This window comes from Aethalodelphis obliquidens, unplaced genomic scaffold, assembly GCF_003676395.1.
Source record: "Aethalodelphis obliquidens isolate GAN/ISIS:26980383/991018 unplaced genomic scaffold, ASM367639v1 scaffold42, whole genome shotgun sequence".
NCBI classification, from domain to species: Eukaryota; Metazoa; Chordata; class Mammalia; order Artiodactyla; family Delphinidae; genus Aethalodelphis; species Aethalodelphis obliquidens.
In genome coordinates this window covers 15769857-15788554 of record NW_020837986.1, presented here as the reverse complement: position 1 = coordinate 15788554, position 18698 = coordinate 15769857, and the positions used below count along the sequence as shown (strand labels likewise).

Here is an 18698-nt window from a genome sequence, read left to right as displayed (position 1 = left end):
AAAAAAAAAAAAAAAAAAAAAAAAAGGCAGCAGGCTGGATTTGGACCCTGGGCCATAGTTTGCTGACCTCTGTTCTAATCCATGGGCATGGTATATTTTTCCATTTATTTAGAGCTTCTTAATTCCTTTCAGCAATGTTTTGTACTTTTTGGTGTAGGCAGTCACACATTTTGTTGTTGTTGTTGTTAAATCTATATTCCTTGGAATTTTTTGTACTTTATGTCATTTTATTGAAAATGGAATTAAATTATTTTCTAATTATTTGCTGCTAGTGTATAAAAATACAATAGATTTTTTATTATTAACCTTGTATCCTGCATTAGTAAGTTTTTCATAGAAAGACACAATTAGTACATGGCAGAGCCAGGATGGAAAATGAGGTCTCCCGGACACCAAAGTACCTGGGAGATTTTTTTTTAATTGAAGTGTAGTTGATTTACAATGTTGTGTTAATTACTACTGTACAGCAAAGTGATTCAGTTATATATATATACATTCTTTAAAAAAATATTCTTTTTCCATTATGGTTTATCATAGGATATTGAATATAGCTCTCTGTGCTATATGGTAGGACCTTGTTGTTTATCCATTCTATATATAAAAGCGTCCATCTGCTAACCCCAACCTCCCACTCCCATTCCTCCTCCACCTCCCTCCCCCTTGGCAACCACAAGTCTGTTCTCTATGTCCATGAGTCTCTTTCTGTTTCCTAGATAGGTTCATTTGTGTCATTTTTTAGATTCCACATGTAAGTGATATCATATGGTGTTTGTCTTTCTCTTTCTGACTTACTTCATTTAATATGATAATCTCTAGTTGCATTCATGTTGCTGCAAATGGCATTATTTTGTTCTTTTATATGGCTGAGTAGTATTCCATTGTACCACATCTTCTTTATCCATTCATCTATCAATGGAGATTTAGGTTGTTTCCATGTCTTGGCTACTGTGAATAGTGCTGCTATGAACATAGGGGTGCATGTATCTTTTTTGAATTACAGTTTTGTCTGGATACATGCACAGGAGTGGGATTGCTGGCTCATATGGTAATTCTATTTTTAGTTTTCTGAGGAACGTCCATACTGTTTTCATAGTGGCTGCACCAACTTACATTCCCAGTAACAGTGTAGGAAGGTTCCCTTTTCTCCCTTTTCTCCACCTCGTGTGAGGTGGTACTTCATTGTAGTTTTGATTTGCATTTCTCTAATAATTAGTGATGTTGAGCAGCTTTTCATGTGCCTATTGGCCATCTGTATGTCTTCTTTGGAGAAATGTCTATTTAGGTTTTCTGCCCATTTCTGGATAGGGTTGTTTGTTTTTTTGCTGTTGAGTTGTATGCACTGTTTGTATATTTTGGAAATTCAGCCCTTGTCGGTTGCATCATTTGCAAATATTTTCTCCCATTCTGTAGGTTGTCTTTTTGTTTTGTTTATGGTTTTCATTGCTGTGCAAAAGCTTGTAAGTTTGATTAGGTGCCATTTGTTTATTTTTGTTTTTATTTCTATTGCCTTGGGAGAAGGAAGGAGATTTTTCAATCAATTAACAGTTATTGTGTTCGGGTTCAGTTTCAACTAACTCATCAGGTAGTTAGTATACATTAACGTACACAGTTCTCACGACGTGTCCTGTTATATAAGTGGTTTTTAACAGACTCAGAGGGAAAGCCTTCTCCTTCCCATATGTTCAAAGTGCTTCACAGGCATTGACCTTCTTTATCTCTCTCTAGTGGTCCCGAAGGAAGGGTCAAAGCCCTTGTTGACCCCTACCCTGCCCTTGGATGCTCCACCACAGGCTTCACATTGCTGAGAAGAAGGAGAAGGAGAACTGAGCCCGCTCCCTGCTCTACCCACTGCCAAGCTGACTCTGGGGCTCATGAAACCCATGTAGTGAGTTGCTGAACCCAAGCCCTGTCCCTGGTGGGTGTACCTGTCTTCTGTAGGCAACGATTGGTATCAGTGGGCAGCAGCCCACTTCTCCTCCCAGAAGGGCCAGGGAGAAGAGAGAGAAGTAGGCAAGACAACCAAGCACCGTTGCGGTGTAGATCTGACCTCTGCAAGGTCCTGGGGTAAAAAAGTCTGACTGATCAGACAGGAGAAGCACTGGACTATCAAGAACTTTATTTATCTTTTTTTTTGAGGACTATCAAGAACTTTGAATGGTTTTTAAGAAAACATACAGATGGCCACCAGGCACATGAAAAGATGCTCAACATGCTAATTATCAGAGAAATGCAAATCAGAACTACAATGAGGTATCACCTCACACCTATCAGAATGGCCATCATTAAAAGGTCTACAAATAATAAATGCTGGAGAGGGTGTGGAGAAAAGGGAACCCTCCTATGCTGTTGGTGGGAACTGCAGCCACTGTGGAGAATAGTAAAACTAAACATAGAGTTACCACATGATCCAGCAATCCCACTCCTGGGCATATATCTGGAAAAGACAAAAATTCTAATTTGAAAAGATATATGCACCCCCAATGTTCATTGCAGCACTATTTATAAGCACCAAGACATGGAAGCAGTCTAAGAGTACATTGACAGATGAATGGATAAAGAAGATGTGGCGTACACACACGCACACACACACACAATGTAATATTACCCAGCCATATAAAAGAATGAAATAATGGATGGACCTAGAGATCATCATGCTAAGTGAGGTAAGGCAGAAACAGAAAGACAAATACCATATGATATCACTTATATGTGGTATCTAAAATATGACACAAATGAACTTATTTACAAAACAGAAACAGACTCGTAGACATAGAAAACAAACTTATGGTTACTAAAGGAGAAAGGGGGGGGTAAATTAGGAGTTTGGGATTAGCAGATGCAAACTACTATATACAAAATAGACAAACAACAAGGTCCTACTGTATAGCACAGGGAACTATATTCAATAACTTGTAGTAACCTAGGAAAAGAATATGAAAATGAATATATATGTATAATGGAATCACTTTGCTATACAACAGAAATTAACACAACATTGTAAATCAAATATACTTCAATTAAAAAAAAAGAACTCTATTTGTAGTGAGGTGGATGGACCTAGAGTCTGTCATACAGAGTGAAGTAAGTCACAAAGAGAAAAACAAATGCTGTACGCTAACACATATACATGGAATATAAAAAAAAAAAAAGGTTCTAATGAACCTAGGGGCAGGACAGGAATAAAGACGCAGACGTAGAGAATGGACTTGAGGACAAGGGGAGGGGAAAGGATAAGCTGGGACGAAGTGAGAGAGTGGCATGGACATATATACATTACCAAACGTAAAATAGATAGCTAGTGGGAAGCAGCCACATAGCACAGGGAGATCAGTTCGGTGCTTTGTGACCACCTAGGGGAGTGGGATAGGGAGGGTGGGAGGGAGAGGCAAGAGGGAGGAGATATGGGGATATATGTATATGTATAGCTGATTCACTTTGTATAAAGCAGAAACTAACACACCATTGTAAAGCAATTATACTCCAATAAAGATGTTATAAATAAATAAGAACTCTGAATGGTTTTTACAGTCATGGCGGGAAAAGTGAGATGTGCACTGCTTCTGCCTTCATTCATCTGCTCACCTCAGGCTTGTTTTCGTTCTATATTCTGTAGGCCACCTCATATCTCTCTTGTGAACAAATTAATAGATAATTAAGTGTGGAGTTGTACACTTAATTGATTCCTTTATTCCCACACCCCCAAACCGGGTTCTCAACTCTTTGTGGGTGTTCTTGGGGGATTTTTTAAAAAACCAATGCCAGGGGCTTCCCTGGTGGCGCAGTGGTTGAGAGTCCACCTGCCGATGCAGGGGACAAGGGTTCTTGCCCCGGTCCGGGAAGATCCCACATGCCGCAGAGCAGCTGGGCCCGTGAGCCATGGCCGCTGAGCCTGTGCTCTGCAACGGGAGAGGCCACAACAGTGAGAGGCCCGCATACCGCAACAAAACAAAACAAAACAAAAAAACCAATGCCAGGACCCCACCCCAGACCAATTACACCAGAATCTCTAGGGGTGGGGCCCAGAAGATTTTTAATGCTCCTTAGATTATGCAAACATGTGTAAATGTTGAGAACGGCTGCCCCAAGTGTGTCCTTTCACTTCCTCCAGCAGAAAGCAGTTCCATGAGGAAAGAGGCGGAACCAGGGACCAGCTCCATGATTCTCTGCCATGTTAAGAAACAGATGGTGGGTACCAGCCATGAACATTCTTTCTTGAAGGCTTGAGAGCTATGCTCCCACTTCTGGTAAAGCTCTTACCACAAATTAATCAGGGATCTTATTTCCCATGCCCCAGCTGGGAGAAGTCTCCCAATGACAGGAGGGACCCAAAGTTCCCCCGGGAAGTGGGAATGGCCCTGAAGCGACTACCTTGAAGCTGATGGTGATGGAGGCGTATTTGTTGTCGGCCGTCTCTGAATTCCCGATCAGGTAGTCCCAGCTGGTGAACATCTTGAAGCTGAATGTGAAGTTATCGCTCTCCCCGTCGTTCGTGCTGCCCTGGGTGTTGCCGGCCATCCTGTAGGGTGCACACTGCTGTTGTTATGTCTGCCCCTGTGTCTACTGTGTCAGCCCAAAGGAAACCTGGCCTAAGCTAGTCTTGGGCACAGGTGGCAGATATCCAGTGAAGGGAAAGAGCCAAGATGGATTTGAATCAGGCTACCGATAGCCAGAGCACCTTCCCCCCAAATTCAGAGTCCCCTGCGAGCACACATGGTGTCCACTGCGTAACAAGGAGTCTGCAGGGTACAGAAAACACTAACCATGTTTTCTACCCTGACATCTGATGTCTTGCAGCTTGACTCACCTGCAAATGTTTTAGAACTCTTCATTCTCACAGAGAATATCCCCTTCTAATTCATCTGTTTTCTTGGATAAAAATCATATTTTTCTGATGTAAAATTCAATAAGCCCTGAGGCGGTTAGTACTACAACCAGATAATACGCACATCTTTTTCTTAAGCAAGCTCGGAGGAAAGTACCTTGGACCTGCCTTGATAGCCCCCTATTTCCTCCTACCTGTCCTCATCCTCTGAGACAGGCCTGGGACCTGGGACCCTTTGCTGCAGTGCTGGACACACCTCTCCTTGAGCTACAAAATACAAAGAAACTATATGGGACTAAAAATAACTGTGTGCATGCTCAGTTGGGGCAAATTCTGGACCCAAAAGATACAAAAAGACAAAACAAAAAACAAAAAAAACCCAACTGCCATTTATGAAGAGCCAGGAGCAAAAACAGGGCATTGGGAGCAAAAGCAGAGTACTGAGCATGCCTGCACACACCACCTAAGGGATGGGCAAAACACCTAAGCCACACCTCTGGCCTGACCCCTGGACACGCCCCTACCTTCACCCCATATAAGAAACAAGCTTTCCCCCCCTCAGTGAGCAAGCAAGGGAACCTGCTGTTTGTTCTTGCTCCTCCACTGCTGCAGCAGCGGCCCCAGGAAAGGCTTGCCTGAATTTCTCATCTGGCCTCTAGTCAATTTCTACTGATTAAGGAAGCCAAGAGCCCTGGTTGGTACCACTCTCTTTGTGCTTCCTGGAGATCAGCCCGGTGGGAACCATGGAATCCCAGGCAGGGGTCCCATCAGATACAATGGGGGTGGGGTTGCCCCTCTTTGACTCTATCTGATGTGTTGGGCTTTTGGGATTTGCAGTTCCAGGGGCCTGGTTGCCTTAGCTAATTTTTTGGTTCAACAGAGAAACATTCCATATCCTTAAATCTGACAGGGAAAAACATAGCAATGTGAAGGCTAAGAATAAAACCAAGCCTGTCTCGCCTGTCTCCTTTTTTTTTTTCCTTTTGTTTGATAGAGCTGGGCAGCCACATGTCACCTAGTGGTTACCGTCTTGTGCCAGGCAGGCTCTTGTAAACAGCAGCATTTTCCCCTGAGACGATGAGATAGAAAACCCAGCTGGGCCCGCACATTGCTTTCCGCTTTCCAGGGGTTCTAGCCGGGCTTCAAGGGTGCTCTGTTTCCTGTGGACACACAGCGGCCCTGTTCTTCTCTTGTGGCTCTGCTGAAGGGTGAGTGGGCCTGGTGGTCAGGTCTGTGCACAGACTGTGTCCCCACCCTGCACAGCCTGTGCTAACTGGGGTCCTCTGACTTAGAAGAAGGCAGTTCATGGGCTGGGCCAAAGTTTTTCTTCAGAGAACATGAATTAAGAGGCACAGACATATTAAAAAGCCATTTCTGACCACAGAGACAAGTAGAGTTGGGGCTGGAGAGGACACCAAGGTTACTCACTGCCATATACACTGGTTTAGCCTCATTGTATCTTTGTAGGCACCAGCTCAGTTCTCACATGCCAGCTAGACAGAGAAGCAGAGGGTTTTTCTGAGGATGCTGGGCTCTGGGGAAAACAGAAACAGGCCTTGGAAACTTCTCCAGCCTCTCCTTAATTAGGGTACATGTTCCCTTTCAAGCCACACTGTTTTTTTTGACAGTTTTGGGGACTCAGTAGGATATTTGCTGCCTCAGGGCCTTTGCACATACTCTTGCTTTGTCTAAAGTGCTGTGCCCAGCCTCCTCTAAAGGACTTGTCTATCCCATTTCCCAGAACTTCCCACATTACCCTGTCTATGTCTTTTATACCCCATATGACAACCTGCATTTGCTTTATTTGTTTCCTTGTTTTCTCTCTAAATCCCCAACAAGAAGGTAAGTAGGCACAGTGTGGCCACAGGAGTGGGCTGTTTCTGGGAAGAAAATTAAAAGCCTGTAAATGAGACAGTCATACTTACGATCTAATGACGATCATCAGGCTGTAGCCGAACACGCTGACCCCCACCATGAAGTAAGCCATGGGTAACCTGTACCTCAACCACCCGATGGTCCTCTGGTTGTTGTAGTAGCCGTAGAAGAGAGCGGAATACTTGATGTAGCCCTGTGGGGCAGCAAAGCCAAATGCTCTGGGTTTGTAAGCTCAAAGTGACCGTCATCGGACGCTTCCATCGACCTGGGGTTTCTTTCTCGGGTGTGACGGGAGCCGGAGGGGAGGAAGGAAGGGTTCTCGATGTTCCTGTTCTTCCCTTCACTCCCCCAGTTGCCCCAGAGTCTATGCCTGTCTCCACGTCTCCCCTCGTCTTTCTCCTGTCTATTTCTCCGTTACACAGAGTGCAGGGAGACACAGCACAGGGAGGAGAGTGTTGTTAACATTCAGGACGAATTAGGGATAAGGGGTGTGTGTGTGTGTGTGTGTGTGTGTGTGTGTCTGTGTGTCTGTGTGCACATGCACACACGGCTCCAAATTCCCCCTCCAACCCCCACCCAGTGCTCAGGGTCTTAATTTAACACTCTGGAACTAGAAGGGAGTCCGTGAACTTTCTCAGTATTTCAAAACTTCTAAAGAAAACTATGTGATAAGGCTCACAATCTAACCTGAGCTTCAAGTTTCATTTTGGTTTTGGTTTTTGGTATAATTGGCTTTACGTGTAATTAGCACACTTTTTAGGTATAATTATTTAGGTGTAAAATTAATTTATAACTTTAGTACTTCTTTTATGTCTTTGCTGAATATAAAACGGGATTATTCTGGCCTCACACAGATATGTAGTTGGACAGGGGAGCCAAATTTTAATAGTATTTTTTCATATACTTGGGGCTATTTCTTCTTCGATATCATACCTCAACCCAATAACTAAATAGTTATTTCTTAAAGGTTAGTTGCAATGTGGAATATGAATCACATAATGAACTTTTTCATACCTTAAGATCCATTGCTCTCCCCCCAATACTAAGTAATTAAAAAGGGAAAAATACTAACTTTACAGCAGAGAATTCTGGCAGATATCACTATTTTTTTTTTTTTTTTTTTTTTTTTTTGTGGTACGCGGGCCTCTCACTGTTGTGGCCTCTCCCGTTGCGGAGCACAGGCTCCGGACACGCAGGCTCAGAGGCCATGGCTCACGGGCCCAGCCACTCCGCGGCACGTGGGATCTTCCCAGACCAGAGCACGAACCCGTGGCCCCTGCATCGGCAGGCGGACCCTCAACCACTGCACCACCAGGGAAGCCCAAATTCTGGCAGATATCACTTTAACCAAGTGGTCAACATAATGTAACCCTGATTTGACACTCTGAGAAAGGCACGCTACCTCCCCAACAATGCATAAGCTTAATACAATCATGAGAGAACATCAGACAAACCCAAATTCAGGGGCAAACAACTGACCAGCACTATTCAAAAGTGTCAAGGTCACTGAAAGACAGAGAACAGTCACAGATCGGAGGGGAGTAAGGAGATGTGACTATTAAATCAATGTGAGATTGTGAGTTGGGTCCTGGGATAGAAAAAGAACATTAGTGGAAAAACTGGTGAAATACAAATGAATATTATATTTTAGTTAATGATATTGTATCAAGATTAATTTCTTAGTTTTGATAATTGTTCTATGGGTATATGAGATGTTATCATAAGGTGAATGGGTGAAGGGTATATGGGAACTCTCTGTACTATTTATGTAACTGTTCTGTAAGTCTAAAATTATCTCAAAATATAGTTTTTAAAAATCTATCAAAAAAACAAAACAAACAAAAAAAAAATCTATCAAGATGTGGGATCTTTTACTCACACATGATTTTGTAACATCATGTATTGGTCATCTGGAAAGTAATGGTTCATTGAGTTGTGAACATATGCCAAATGTTGACACATTTCTTATACAATATAAAAAAAATCACACTGTTAATATCTCCATTGATCTCATCAGAAAAGTATTTAACTACTGAGAAACTGCCACTGTCATGGTGATGGATATAAGTTTTCCAAAATTTTAATTTTTACTTGAAAAATAAAAATTTATCCTTGGCAACAACAACAAATACAACATGGGATTGTTGCTGAATAAATTGTTGGTTTTGAGTGGATAGGACATTTCAACAGCGGCCCTTGGGTGAAATAAAGAATAAAGGAAATTCTTAGTAGTAGCATATAGTGGTAGTAGTAATTCTTAGTGGTATAGTAGTTATTTGGAACACACCTGTTCCAAATGACTTAGAAAAATACTCCAACTTACTTTCGCACATTTCTGAGGTGTCTTGAATCTGACTATGAGAGTGAAGGATGGCAGCAGCAAGATGTGTTGCTTGAACCACCACAGCCAGTCCTCCTGCCTCTGGAACTCCTTGGAGCTGCAGACCAAGGCCCCCAGAGGCACGGGGGTATGAGGATTCCAAAAAGAGGGAGGGATGTTCCAGGCATAGGATCGTGAGCAAAGGCAGGGAGGCACTGGACTTCCCCGAAAGTTGATAATATTGAGGCATGAAGTGTGAGGTCTTAGACAGACATGGGACTGGGACTGGAGAGGTAGAGGGCAGCCAGGTCATGAACAATTCTTTTGTAAACCCAATTCAGAACACTCGGCTTTATTCCATCTGGGAGTGGGAATAAATGAATATCGGAGGTGGGGAGTGACAGGGTCAGGTTTACATTTTAGAAAGGTCACCTGGCAGCAGAGGGAATGGAGATTTGAGGAGACAAGCCAAGGCAGGGAGGAGAGGTAGTGATTCTGACAGTGGTCCTGGAACAGTGAGGTTTGAGGAGAGGTGCGAGGGATGGAGAAAAGGAGACTGGTTTAAGAAACGTTTAGTAGATAGGCTCAGATTTAGTGAGTGATTTGATGTGAGGGGTGGTGGTGAGGAGAGGAAATGTGGGATGACTTTCAGGTTTCAGACTTGAATGGCTGGATGAACAGTGGTTCCAATAAATGAAATGGGAAAAAGTGATGTAGGTTTGGTTGGATAGTTGTTGGACTTGAGAAGCAGGTAGGATATTCAGCTGAAGATGTCACGTGAAGGTTGGGGAAAGGCTGGACTGGCAATAGCCCGGGGGTCTTACTGTGGTTATGCCGAGATAAAACCATCGTGTAATATCACCTTACATAGATCTGGCAGAATGCGGGGACCAGTGGCCTCATGGGGAAGTCACGTTTATCAGAGTGTGTGATAAAAGGACCCACGAAGGGGGCCTAGGAGGACATGGTTGGCTAGCTCATTTTGCACAGTGCTATGATCCCATTTGGTTAAAGCACTGGCTTTCCAATAATTAAACACTTCACACTTATCCACAATCACAAAATGGAAGTGCATTGGCATGTTGGTACCTCAAAATCCCAAAGGACGGAAAAATCCATGGCTTTTTCTTCCTCAGCCCGAGGCACTGTCTTTCTGGGTATACTTCCATAGGGCATGCCCATCAGCACCTTGTGTTGGGACAGAACGACACAATTACACGTGGAGAAGATACAAACACACGGAGATGTGCACATAGTGGGTTAAATCTCTTCTCAGAGCAGGAATATCCATTCTTTTTCCTTTAAATAACATTAATCATTTTCCTGATTTTAAAAGTATTACATACTCGGGCTTCCCTGGTGGTGCAGTGGTTTGAGTCCGCCTGCCGATGCAGGGGACACGGGTTCGTGACCTGGTCCGGGAAGATCCCACGTGCCGTGGAGCGGCTGGGCCCGTGAGCCATGGCCGCTGAGCCTGCGTGTCCGGAGCCTGTGCTCCGCAACGGGAGAGGCCACAGCAGTGAGAGGCCCGCATACCGCAAAAAAAAAAAAAAGTAATTAAAAGTATTACATACTCATTGTAGAAAATGTGAAAAAGTATAGAAGAATGTTTAAAAAATTACCTGTCACCTTCACATCCTAAAGATAATGACTGTTAAATATTCATGTATTTCCTTTCAGAGTTTCTGAGTTTTATATACGTTTTAGCTTGATTATCTAGCTTAATATTATTTTATGACCAATTCCCTATGGCATATGGTATTTTTCAAAATAAAATGACTTTAAAATATCTAATCACATGTATGTACCATAACCTTACTTACAAATCCCCTACTGTTGGACTAATTGGAGTATTTCTAGTTCTTCATGTGTACATAATTCTATTATTAATACCCCTTTATATATATGACTTGATTCACAGCCTTAATTATTTAAAAAATAAGGATTGTATTAAATTTACATATTGATTTAGGAAGGATTGATCTTTTTTATGATATTAAGTTTTCCCTTCCAGGAATGTGCTTTCCTGTTTATTCAGTCATATATATTTTTTAAAAATATTTATTTATTTGGCTGCTCTGGGTGTTAGCTGTGGCATGCAGGATCTTCGTTACCACATGTGGGATCTTTAGTTGCAGCACACGGAATCCCTAGCTGCGGCATGCAACATGTCAGAGAATCAACAAATGTAAATGAGAGAGGAAAAAATTACACTATCATGCAAAAGGGAATATAACTTCAGATACATGAGTGATTTAAAAAAAAAGAAACTATGTTATTTAACTTTAAGCCAATACATTTTAAAATGTAAGTTGAAATGGAAAGTTCAGGAGAGTGATTACTTGTGAGAGTTATGTGGGTAACATAATTGGGGAGAAGTAGATGGAGGACTCTAGTGTGTGTGTAATTTTTTATTTTTAAACTTAGTGGCAGGCAAATGGGCTCATTCTTTATACCTTTCCATATATCTGAAAGTTTTAATAGTTATTTTTAGAGGAAGTACCCATATGAGGCTTACTGACTGAGTGCTGCCTATGTGAACCCTAGAGCAGAACTTACAAGATATTTTAAAGAATTATTTAATTAAGGTACACCAGCAATGTACACCCTGGCTGCATATTAGGATCACTTGGGGAGCTGTATTTGTCATCTATTTTTGTATATCAAATTACCATAAAACTATCTCCTCATTTCTGCAGGTCAGGAACCTGGGATGGGCTTAGCTGGGTCCTTTGCTTCAGGGTCTTTCACAGGCTTCAGTCAAGGTGTCTGCCAGGGCTTTGGTCTCATCTGAAGGCCTGGTGGGGGAGGATCTGATTCCAGATGCACTCCCGTAATTGTCGGCAAGATTTAGTTCCTCATGGGCTGTTGGACTGAGGGCCTCAGTTCCTTGCTGGCTCTTGTCCAAAGGCCACACTGAGTTCTGTTCCAGTGGGCCTCTCCAGTCTGGCAGTTGCTTCATCAAAGCATGCGAGCCAAGAAGGGAACCAAGAGAAAATGCCACATGGAAGTCACAGTCATTTATAACCTAATCATGTAAGTGACAGCCTGTCACTTTGGTTATATTCTATTTGTTAAAAGCATGCCACAAGGTCTAGGCTTTACTCAGGTGGAGGGGATTGATTATACAAGGGCATGCTACCAGGAGAAGAGGATCACTGGCGGCAATCTCAGATGCCTGCCTACCATAGGAACTTTTAAAATAGGGACGCCAGAGCCACCTTCTCAGAGATTCAGATTCAATTGATTGGACTTCATATTTTAAAAAAAACTCCCCAAGTGATTTTCATATGCAGCCCATGTTAAGACAAGAAATACATGAGCTCATCGTGTAGCAAGGCCTTGATAGTGAGCTCCTGCAGCATAACTGAGGGCACTCCTGGGACCATGAAGGCATTCTGGGATCTGCCGGCAGTTGTCATTAAAGCTGAACAAGATTCACTCAAACATTCAGAGAAGTTTGATTCCATTAAAATGTATCAAGGATTTGTGGCAAAAGAAGATGAGTATGAGGAAAAATTCTGTTAAAGTTGTCTAACATTTGAGCACTTCTAATATTCTTATTCCTAGACCCTCTGAGTCACTGTGGTTAGCCTTAAAACAGCCATGAGCCATAGGAATATCTGATCATTAGGTTTAGGCTTAAAACCTTTGGGCCCTGAAGTTAGCCGTGTCCTTGAACAAACAGGTCATCTCCTCTACTCTACCTGCAGTGAATTTGGATGTGTCAGATTCCCATGAAGCCAATTTCCCACTATCCTAATTAAGAGGGCATCTTAGGATACCCCACATTCTCAACTGCTGTTATCCAACCTATCATCAAGTCTTGTCTGTTCTACTCTTTCCCAGTCTCTCTCTTTCTCTTCTTTCTCCCAACCTACTCCAAGACGGCTTCCCAAACACCTGCCAATCAAATCAAGGTGTTCTTTCCTGAACAGTTCAGGTCTTGGCTGCTTCAGTGGAATGCAACAATCACTAAATTTTCATTGTTTCAAACAAATGTCCCCTTGATAGGAAATATTTATAAATTATATCAATTTATATAAATTATATAAAATGTAATATTTTCTTTGAGGAAAAATAAAACCTCAGTGTTTTAAAAATTATTCACCTTTCCCAAAACACTGCCTTTCTGGACCACTGTATAGCAAAATTCTAGTGATGTCTCATAGGCCTACAGCATTTAAATGTAATCTGTTCTCATGGAAATAAATCTATTTGGAATCAAAAACTCCCAGGAAGAAAGCAAAGAGTCTGTGAGAGTAAATTTCCCCAGTAACTACTGGGGAAAACTGTCTCCTCCTTGGCTATGGAGGGGAGAAGTAAAACTTCTATTTAACTTCTGACAATACTGGGGAGAACCAGATTTGTTTTCAAGAGCATTTGTACACATTTGCCAGAAGGTTTAAAATCTTTATCTCTGGGGACTTCCCTGGTGGTGCAGTGGTTAAGAATCCACCTGCCAGTGCAGGGGACACAGGTTCAATCCCTGATCCGGGAAGATCCTACATGCCGTGGAGCAACTAAGCCCACGTGCCACAACTACTGCCTGCGCTCTACAGCCCATAAGCCACAACTACTGAAGCTCGCGCACCCTAGACCCCATGCACCACAACTACTGAGACTGCAGCCTGCAACTGCCGAAGCCCGTGCACTCTAGGGCCTGCGTGCTGCAACTACTGAAGCCCGCATGCCTAGAGCCCGTGCTCCACAACAAGAGAAGCCACCGCAATGAGCAGTCCGCGCACCGCAATGAAGTAGCCCCCGCTCGCTGCAACTAGAGAAAGCCTGCGTCCAGCAACGAAGACCCAATGCAGCCAAAAATAAATAAAAATTAAAAAAAATGTTCATATGGAATCATTTAACAAAATAAAATAAAATCTTTATCTCTGTATTGGAGAGTGACAATGGTTTAAGAATATATATAGGACAAAGTGGACTGACTCATAATCCTTGATTTCCAGGTGTGCACATAAAGGAGTATAAAGGTTAGTTAATGACATAATTGTAAGTACACTCTTTGGGTAATGTAGAAAAGAATTCAATGGTTTTATCAATAATATAACACTCCTTTGCTACCAAGTACTATTATAATAAACCCTCAACTTCTTCTAACTAATCTGATTTAATTCACATTCCATGGAAGTCTTTTAATTTTGTGAAAAATAGATGTTCAGGAAAGTTTCCCAAAGATGTGACTACAGATAGAGTTGACTCTAATATTCTCATGGAATCATTTGTAATAAAGTAGGAATCAGTAACCTATCATAGAGCCAATTAATAAACCTGAAAGGAAAAAATACTAAATGCATAAATATCATTACCCTGTAGGCTGTAAAGGTAAATCCACTTGTGTACCCAGCACAAGCACCAAACGGTTCAGGCAGGACTGTAGCAATTACTGTGCTAAGCGCTAATGGACCACAGGCACCCCTGGAAAAGGCCCCAGGCCAACACTCTGGAAACCTGGAATCTCATTCACCACAAATTCACTGTGTAAATTTGTACAGGTCACTTGTTCCTTTCTTGTCTCTCAATTACTAAGCTATAGGTAAGGATCTACCTACACCCATAATAAGATTTTATCTGGGAGAACAGTGAGGAGTGCTATTCAAATGCAGGGTTTCTTTGGGGTAATAAATTATGATATAATGCACTCTATCTCTTTTTTTTTCAAGGTGAAAGAGAAAAAAACCTCACTGAGATATTAATTCTCCACTAATTTTAAAGTAAAATGAAAGGTAGAAAAATGTAGGGTCCACCTGTTAATTCAGAAATGGAAATATTTGGTTCCATTCTTTGTACTCGGCTATCTGGGCAAATGATGTGAGCACAGAATTTAAAATGAATGACGGATTCTTTGTAAAACAGAGTATTTGATTTATATAAATGAAGATGGCTGTCATGATAAGCCTCAACACTATCTGAAGTTGTAAGCAGCTCTTTTCTTACCTCTGGGATTATGACTAGACCAAATATTAAACCAAAAAGGACGAGGTTAACTCCATACATCCATCGGAGAAAGATGAAATATGATGCCACTGAAGAACCAAAGTGACCTGAAGAGAGAAAGATGGTGGATGTAAGTGTTGCAGAAGGACATTAACGTAAAGGAGGACTTTATGTGTGTGATGGATTCAATTTTCATGTCAGTCTGTGGAATATACATCCCTTTTCTTTTTCTAGATGAAAAAAAGGGCCTAACCGATGAGAAGAAGCACATCTTAAATTTTGGTCTGACTAGTCCAAAGTTCAAAGTTTTTTCTTTTCTTTTTTCTTTTTTTTTAACATCTTTATTGGAGTATAATTGCTTTACAATGGTGTGTTAGTTTCTGCTTTCATCTTTTTCCTAGTACAACAGAACCTATAACATAACCTAATCAGTTAGTCAAGAACACAGTCCAAACCCTTGGAAAACCCTTCAGCAAATGAACTAAAAACAATGACACCAAAATACTCACTTTCAATGTCCTTGATCTTCATTTCCCAGGGAATACATTGAGTCTTGAAATTATCGAAGTCTCTTTTAAACTTGACCCATTTCTGAAATTAAACAGGCAACACCCTCAGTTCATTAACACGCTGCCTTCGGGCCTGGAGGGGAAGATGGAGGTGCATGTAGATGTTGACATGTTGACATGTGGGTGAGGCTGCCATGTTGGAGCTGTTGAGCCTAGGCTGTCAGAGGTGGATGTGCACATCTTCACTTTCCAAAGTCAGGTGTGAGTCAGAGAGAAGCAAGGGCAACACAATACTTTGCATTTGTCTATAGTGCTGATAAAATTTCAGGTTTGGACACTTTACATATGAACTTAGAAAGTCTGTGTATAATTTATGATTTGGGGAATCAAATTGGCTTAGCAAACTCTGATACAACTTCCTTCATCTTAAACCAAAAATTCAAGAGAAAAAAGAAATTTCATAACTCTCATACCTACATTTGGCAGACAGCCAAGTGCCTTAATCTGATAGGAACTGTTGCTAAACTACAAGGCTGGTGGAAGTGGTAAAGAGATCTCAGCCCGTGGCTTCCCATTCTTCTCCTAGTGAAACAGCAGCCTGTTTTTTTTTTTTTTTTTCCTAAAAGTAGTTGGGAAGGCATTATGCTGGTCTATTCCAGCTCCGACACTTTGTACCAATCAGAAACTTGAATAGCTGTCTGTCTGCCGGCTGCGTGAAAGTTTGTCAACTCTTCAAGGGGCTTCTCTCCAACATCCCCACCCCCTGGAAATAAATCCATTTGGAATGGAAAAAAACCAAAAACACCTCATAGAAAACAGCAGGCAAAGAGGAAGTAGGGAGAAAATCCTCAGATCAGTTTCTATTATTACAAAGGTCTCAAAAGAACTTATTCATGAAGGAAATGAGATTTTCCTTTGTAAATTCGCTAAAGGATAAAAGGGAAATTTTATCTGAAGGAATCAGACGAGCTTCCAAACCTGAAGGCTTTGACTATATCATGATTGGATAATTACTGTATAAGGAAGGAAACCACCTGTCAGAAGAGGGAAATGTTCACAGATGCCAAGGAGAAGAGGGGTTCATAAGCAAAAGACAGGTTGATAATAACGGCAAAGATCTCCCTAAGACAGATCCCACAGATTAAGGGATGTGGGGAATGGCAGATGGTGGACATGGACACCCCAACCCCATTGCTTCCTCTCCCTTCCCTAGTTCTGATTCTGTGCTCAAAAACCATCTTTGGCTTATTTGGCTTCTTATCTAGGTCTGTCTCTAAGGAAAGCATTTGCGCATCATCTGGGCTGTGAATATTTTGATTTCTATGGCAGTAATTTTTTTCATTGCAAATTAATAGATTGGAATTGGGATTATGGTTTAGTTTCCCATGTAACTAACTGTACTATCAAAAATAAAAGGCACTGGGCTTCCCTGGTGGCACAGTGGGTGAGAGTCCGCCTGCCAATGCAGGGGACACGGGTTCGTGCCCCGGTCTGGGAAGATCCCACATGCCGCGGAGTGGCTGGGCCCATGAGCCATGGCCACTGAGCCTGCGCGTCCAGAGTCTGTGCTCCGCAATGGGAGAGGCCACAACAGTGAGAGGCCCGCGTAATGCAAAAGAAAAAAAATTTTTTTTTCATTTCTTGCACCAGTTATTCCTCCTTGTAGATTAGTAATCTGGTATCTGGTTTTATATATCAGTCTCATAAGCTTTATTAATGTGAGTCCTCCCCCGAGAGACAGATCCCCTGTCAGGGTGCTGATAAAATCAGTATAAAATATAGCCTTGCAAGGCAGAGGACCAATGGAGTAATGAATGTTGTCAAGTGAGGCCCCTGGAGACATAGCCTGCCAGTTGATCACTTGGCAACCACCTGACAGCCCCTCAAGGCTGTGGGCATCTTGGCCTGAAAAGATGATGCCTGGGGGCGGGGAGCAGAGGCAGAGAGAGGCCTGGGAGAAGCTCTGCATTGAAGCTCTTTCCTTCATTGGTTTAGAGAATCAGAAAACTGAGCTTGGGCGTGGGCGGGAGAAGACCCCCAACTCCCTTCCTCAGAGCTGTGTGATTTGGTAGCTGCCGTCCTCAGACTGGGTTACTAGCTGTGCATGTCATCTTGCTAGTCAGCTGTATATAGGAAAACAGATTTCAAACAGTGGTCGAACAAGACACAGGCACATCCTGTCCATGGATGAAATCTGGATCTGAATAACTAAAGACAACCAGTGAAGCCTGAGAATTAGTACGTCAAAACAAGGAAAAAGTGATGCCATTCTTTGAAATTTTTGGAAAGCATTTCCTCCAGGATACATAATTAAATTTTGAGAGATGGCTCAATATTCTTAGTAGGATACAAAAAATATGGCTTCTAGAGTACAGGTTAGCACTTAGAGAGTTAAAAAAAAAGAATACAGGAGGGGAAATCCCTGGCGGTCCAGTGGTTAAGACTCTGCATTTGGTTGGGGAACTAAGATCCTGCAAGCTGCATGGCGTGGCCGGGGGAGAAAAAAAAAAAAAGGTTACAGGTGAAGTATGGAAGGATTGATTACAAGGTTGCTAAAAGTTCAGTAATAGAATGAAAATAAACATTACACTTTCAGACAGAAGAAAATTGATCCAATGATATTGAGAATAAACCTGAGAAATTTTTGAGAATGCAAAGAGAGAGAAAGCAAAGAATTAAAAACCATGAAGGAAAGTAAATACAAAGAATGGAGAGTTGGCAGCCATCCTTCTGCTAACAAAGAAGCTAGAACTGTTTGATTAGAAACACGATTGAATAGACCATTTATCAGGTATATGTGAAGAACACATTCCTTAATTGGGAAAAAAGTTTTGAGTGTGCAGTTGTTAAGTGGTAAATGGTTTTTAGATAAAATTAATAAACGACCCATAGATAGTTGTCAGGCAACTATAACTGAAAAGGAAGAAAAAAACAAAATTAGGAATAAAAGAGATTAAAACTCAACATATGTAAAATGTAATGACAAAAATTATGGGACTACCTATATGCAACTTTCTGTTAATACATATGAAAATCTTAATGAAATGATCAAATTTGGGGAAGAATATAAAATATCAAAATGGCCCCAAGAAAAAGTTAAAACTTGACTATAGCAATTGGAAAAACATTAAAAAATTATCAAGCTATTCTATAAAATGCTTCCTGATCCATACAGTTTTAAGGGTGTCATCTTTCAAATTTCCAAAAAAATGAATGAGCT

General features: G+C 41.7%; 1 protein-coding gene across 1 annotated transcript in view; it reads right to left on the bottom strand.

The window, feature by feature from the left end:
* The window catches only part of TMC2 (transmembrane channel like 2), a 64900-nt gene that overhangs the window by 28321 nt on the left and 17881 nt on the right, over positions 1–18698 (bottom strand). The window contains 5 exon segments of the mRNA XM_027078062.1: positions 4369–4516; positions 6748–6890; positions 10107–10205; positions 14970–15076; positions 15479–15560. Coding sequence (XP_026933863.1) covers positions 4369–4516; positions 6748–6890; positions 10107–10205; positions 14970–15076; positions 15479–15560 — 579 coding nt within the window.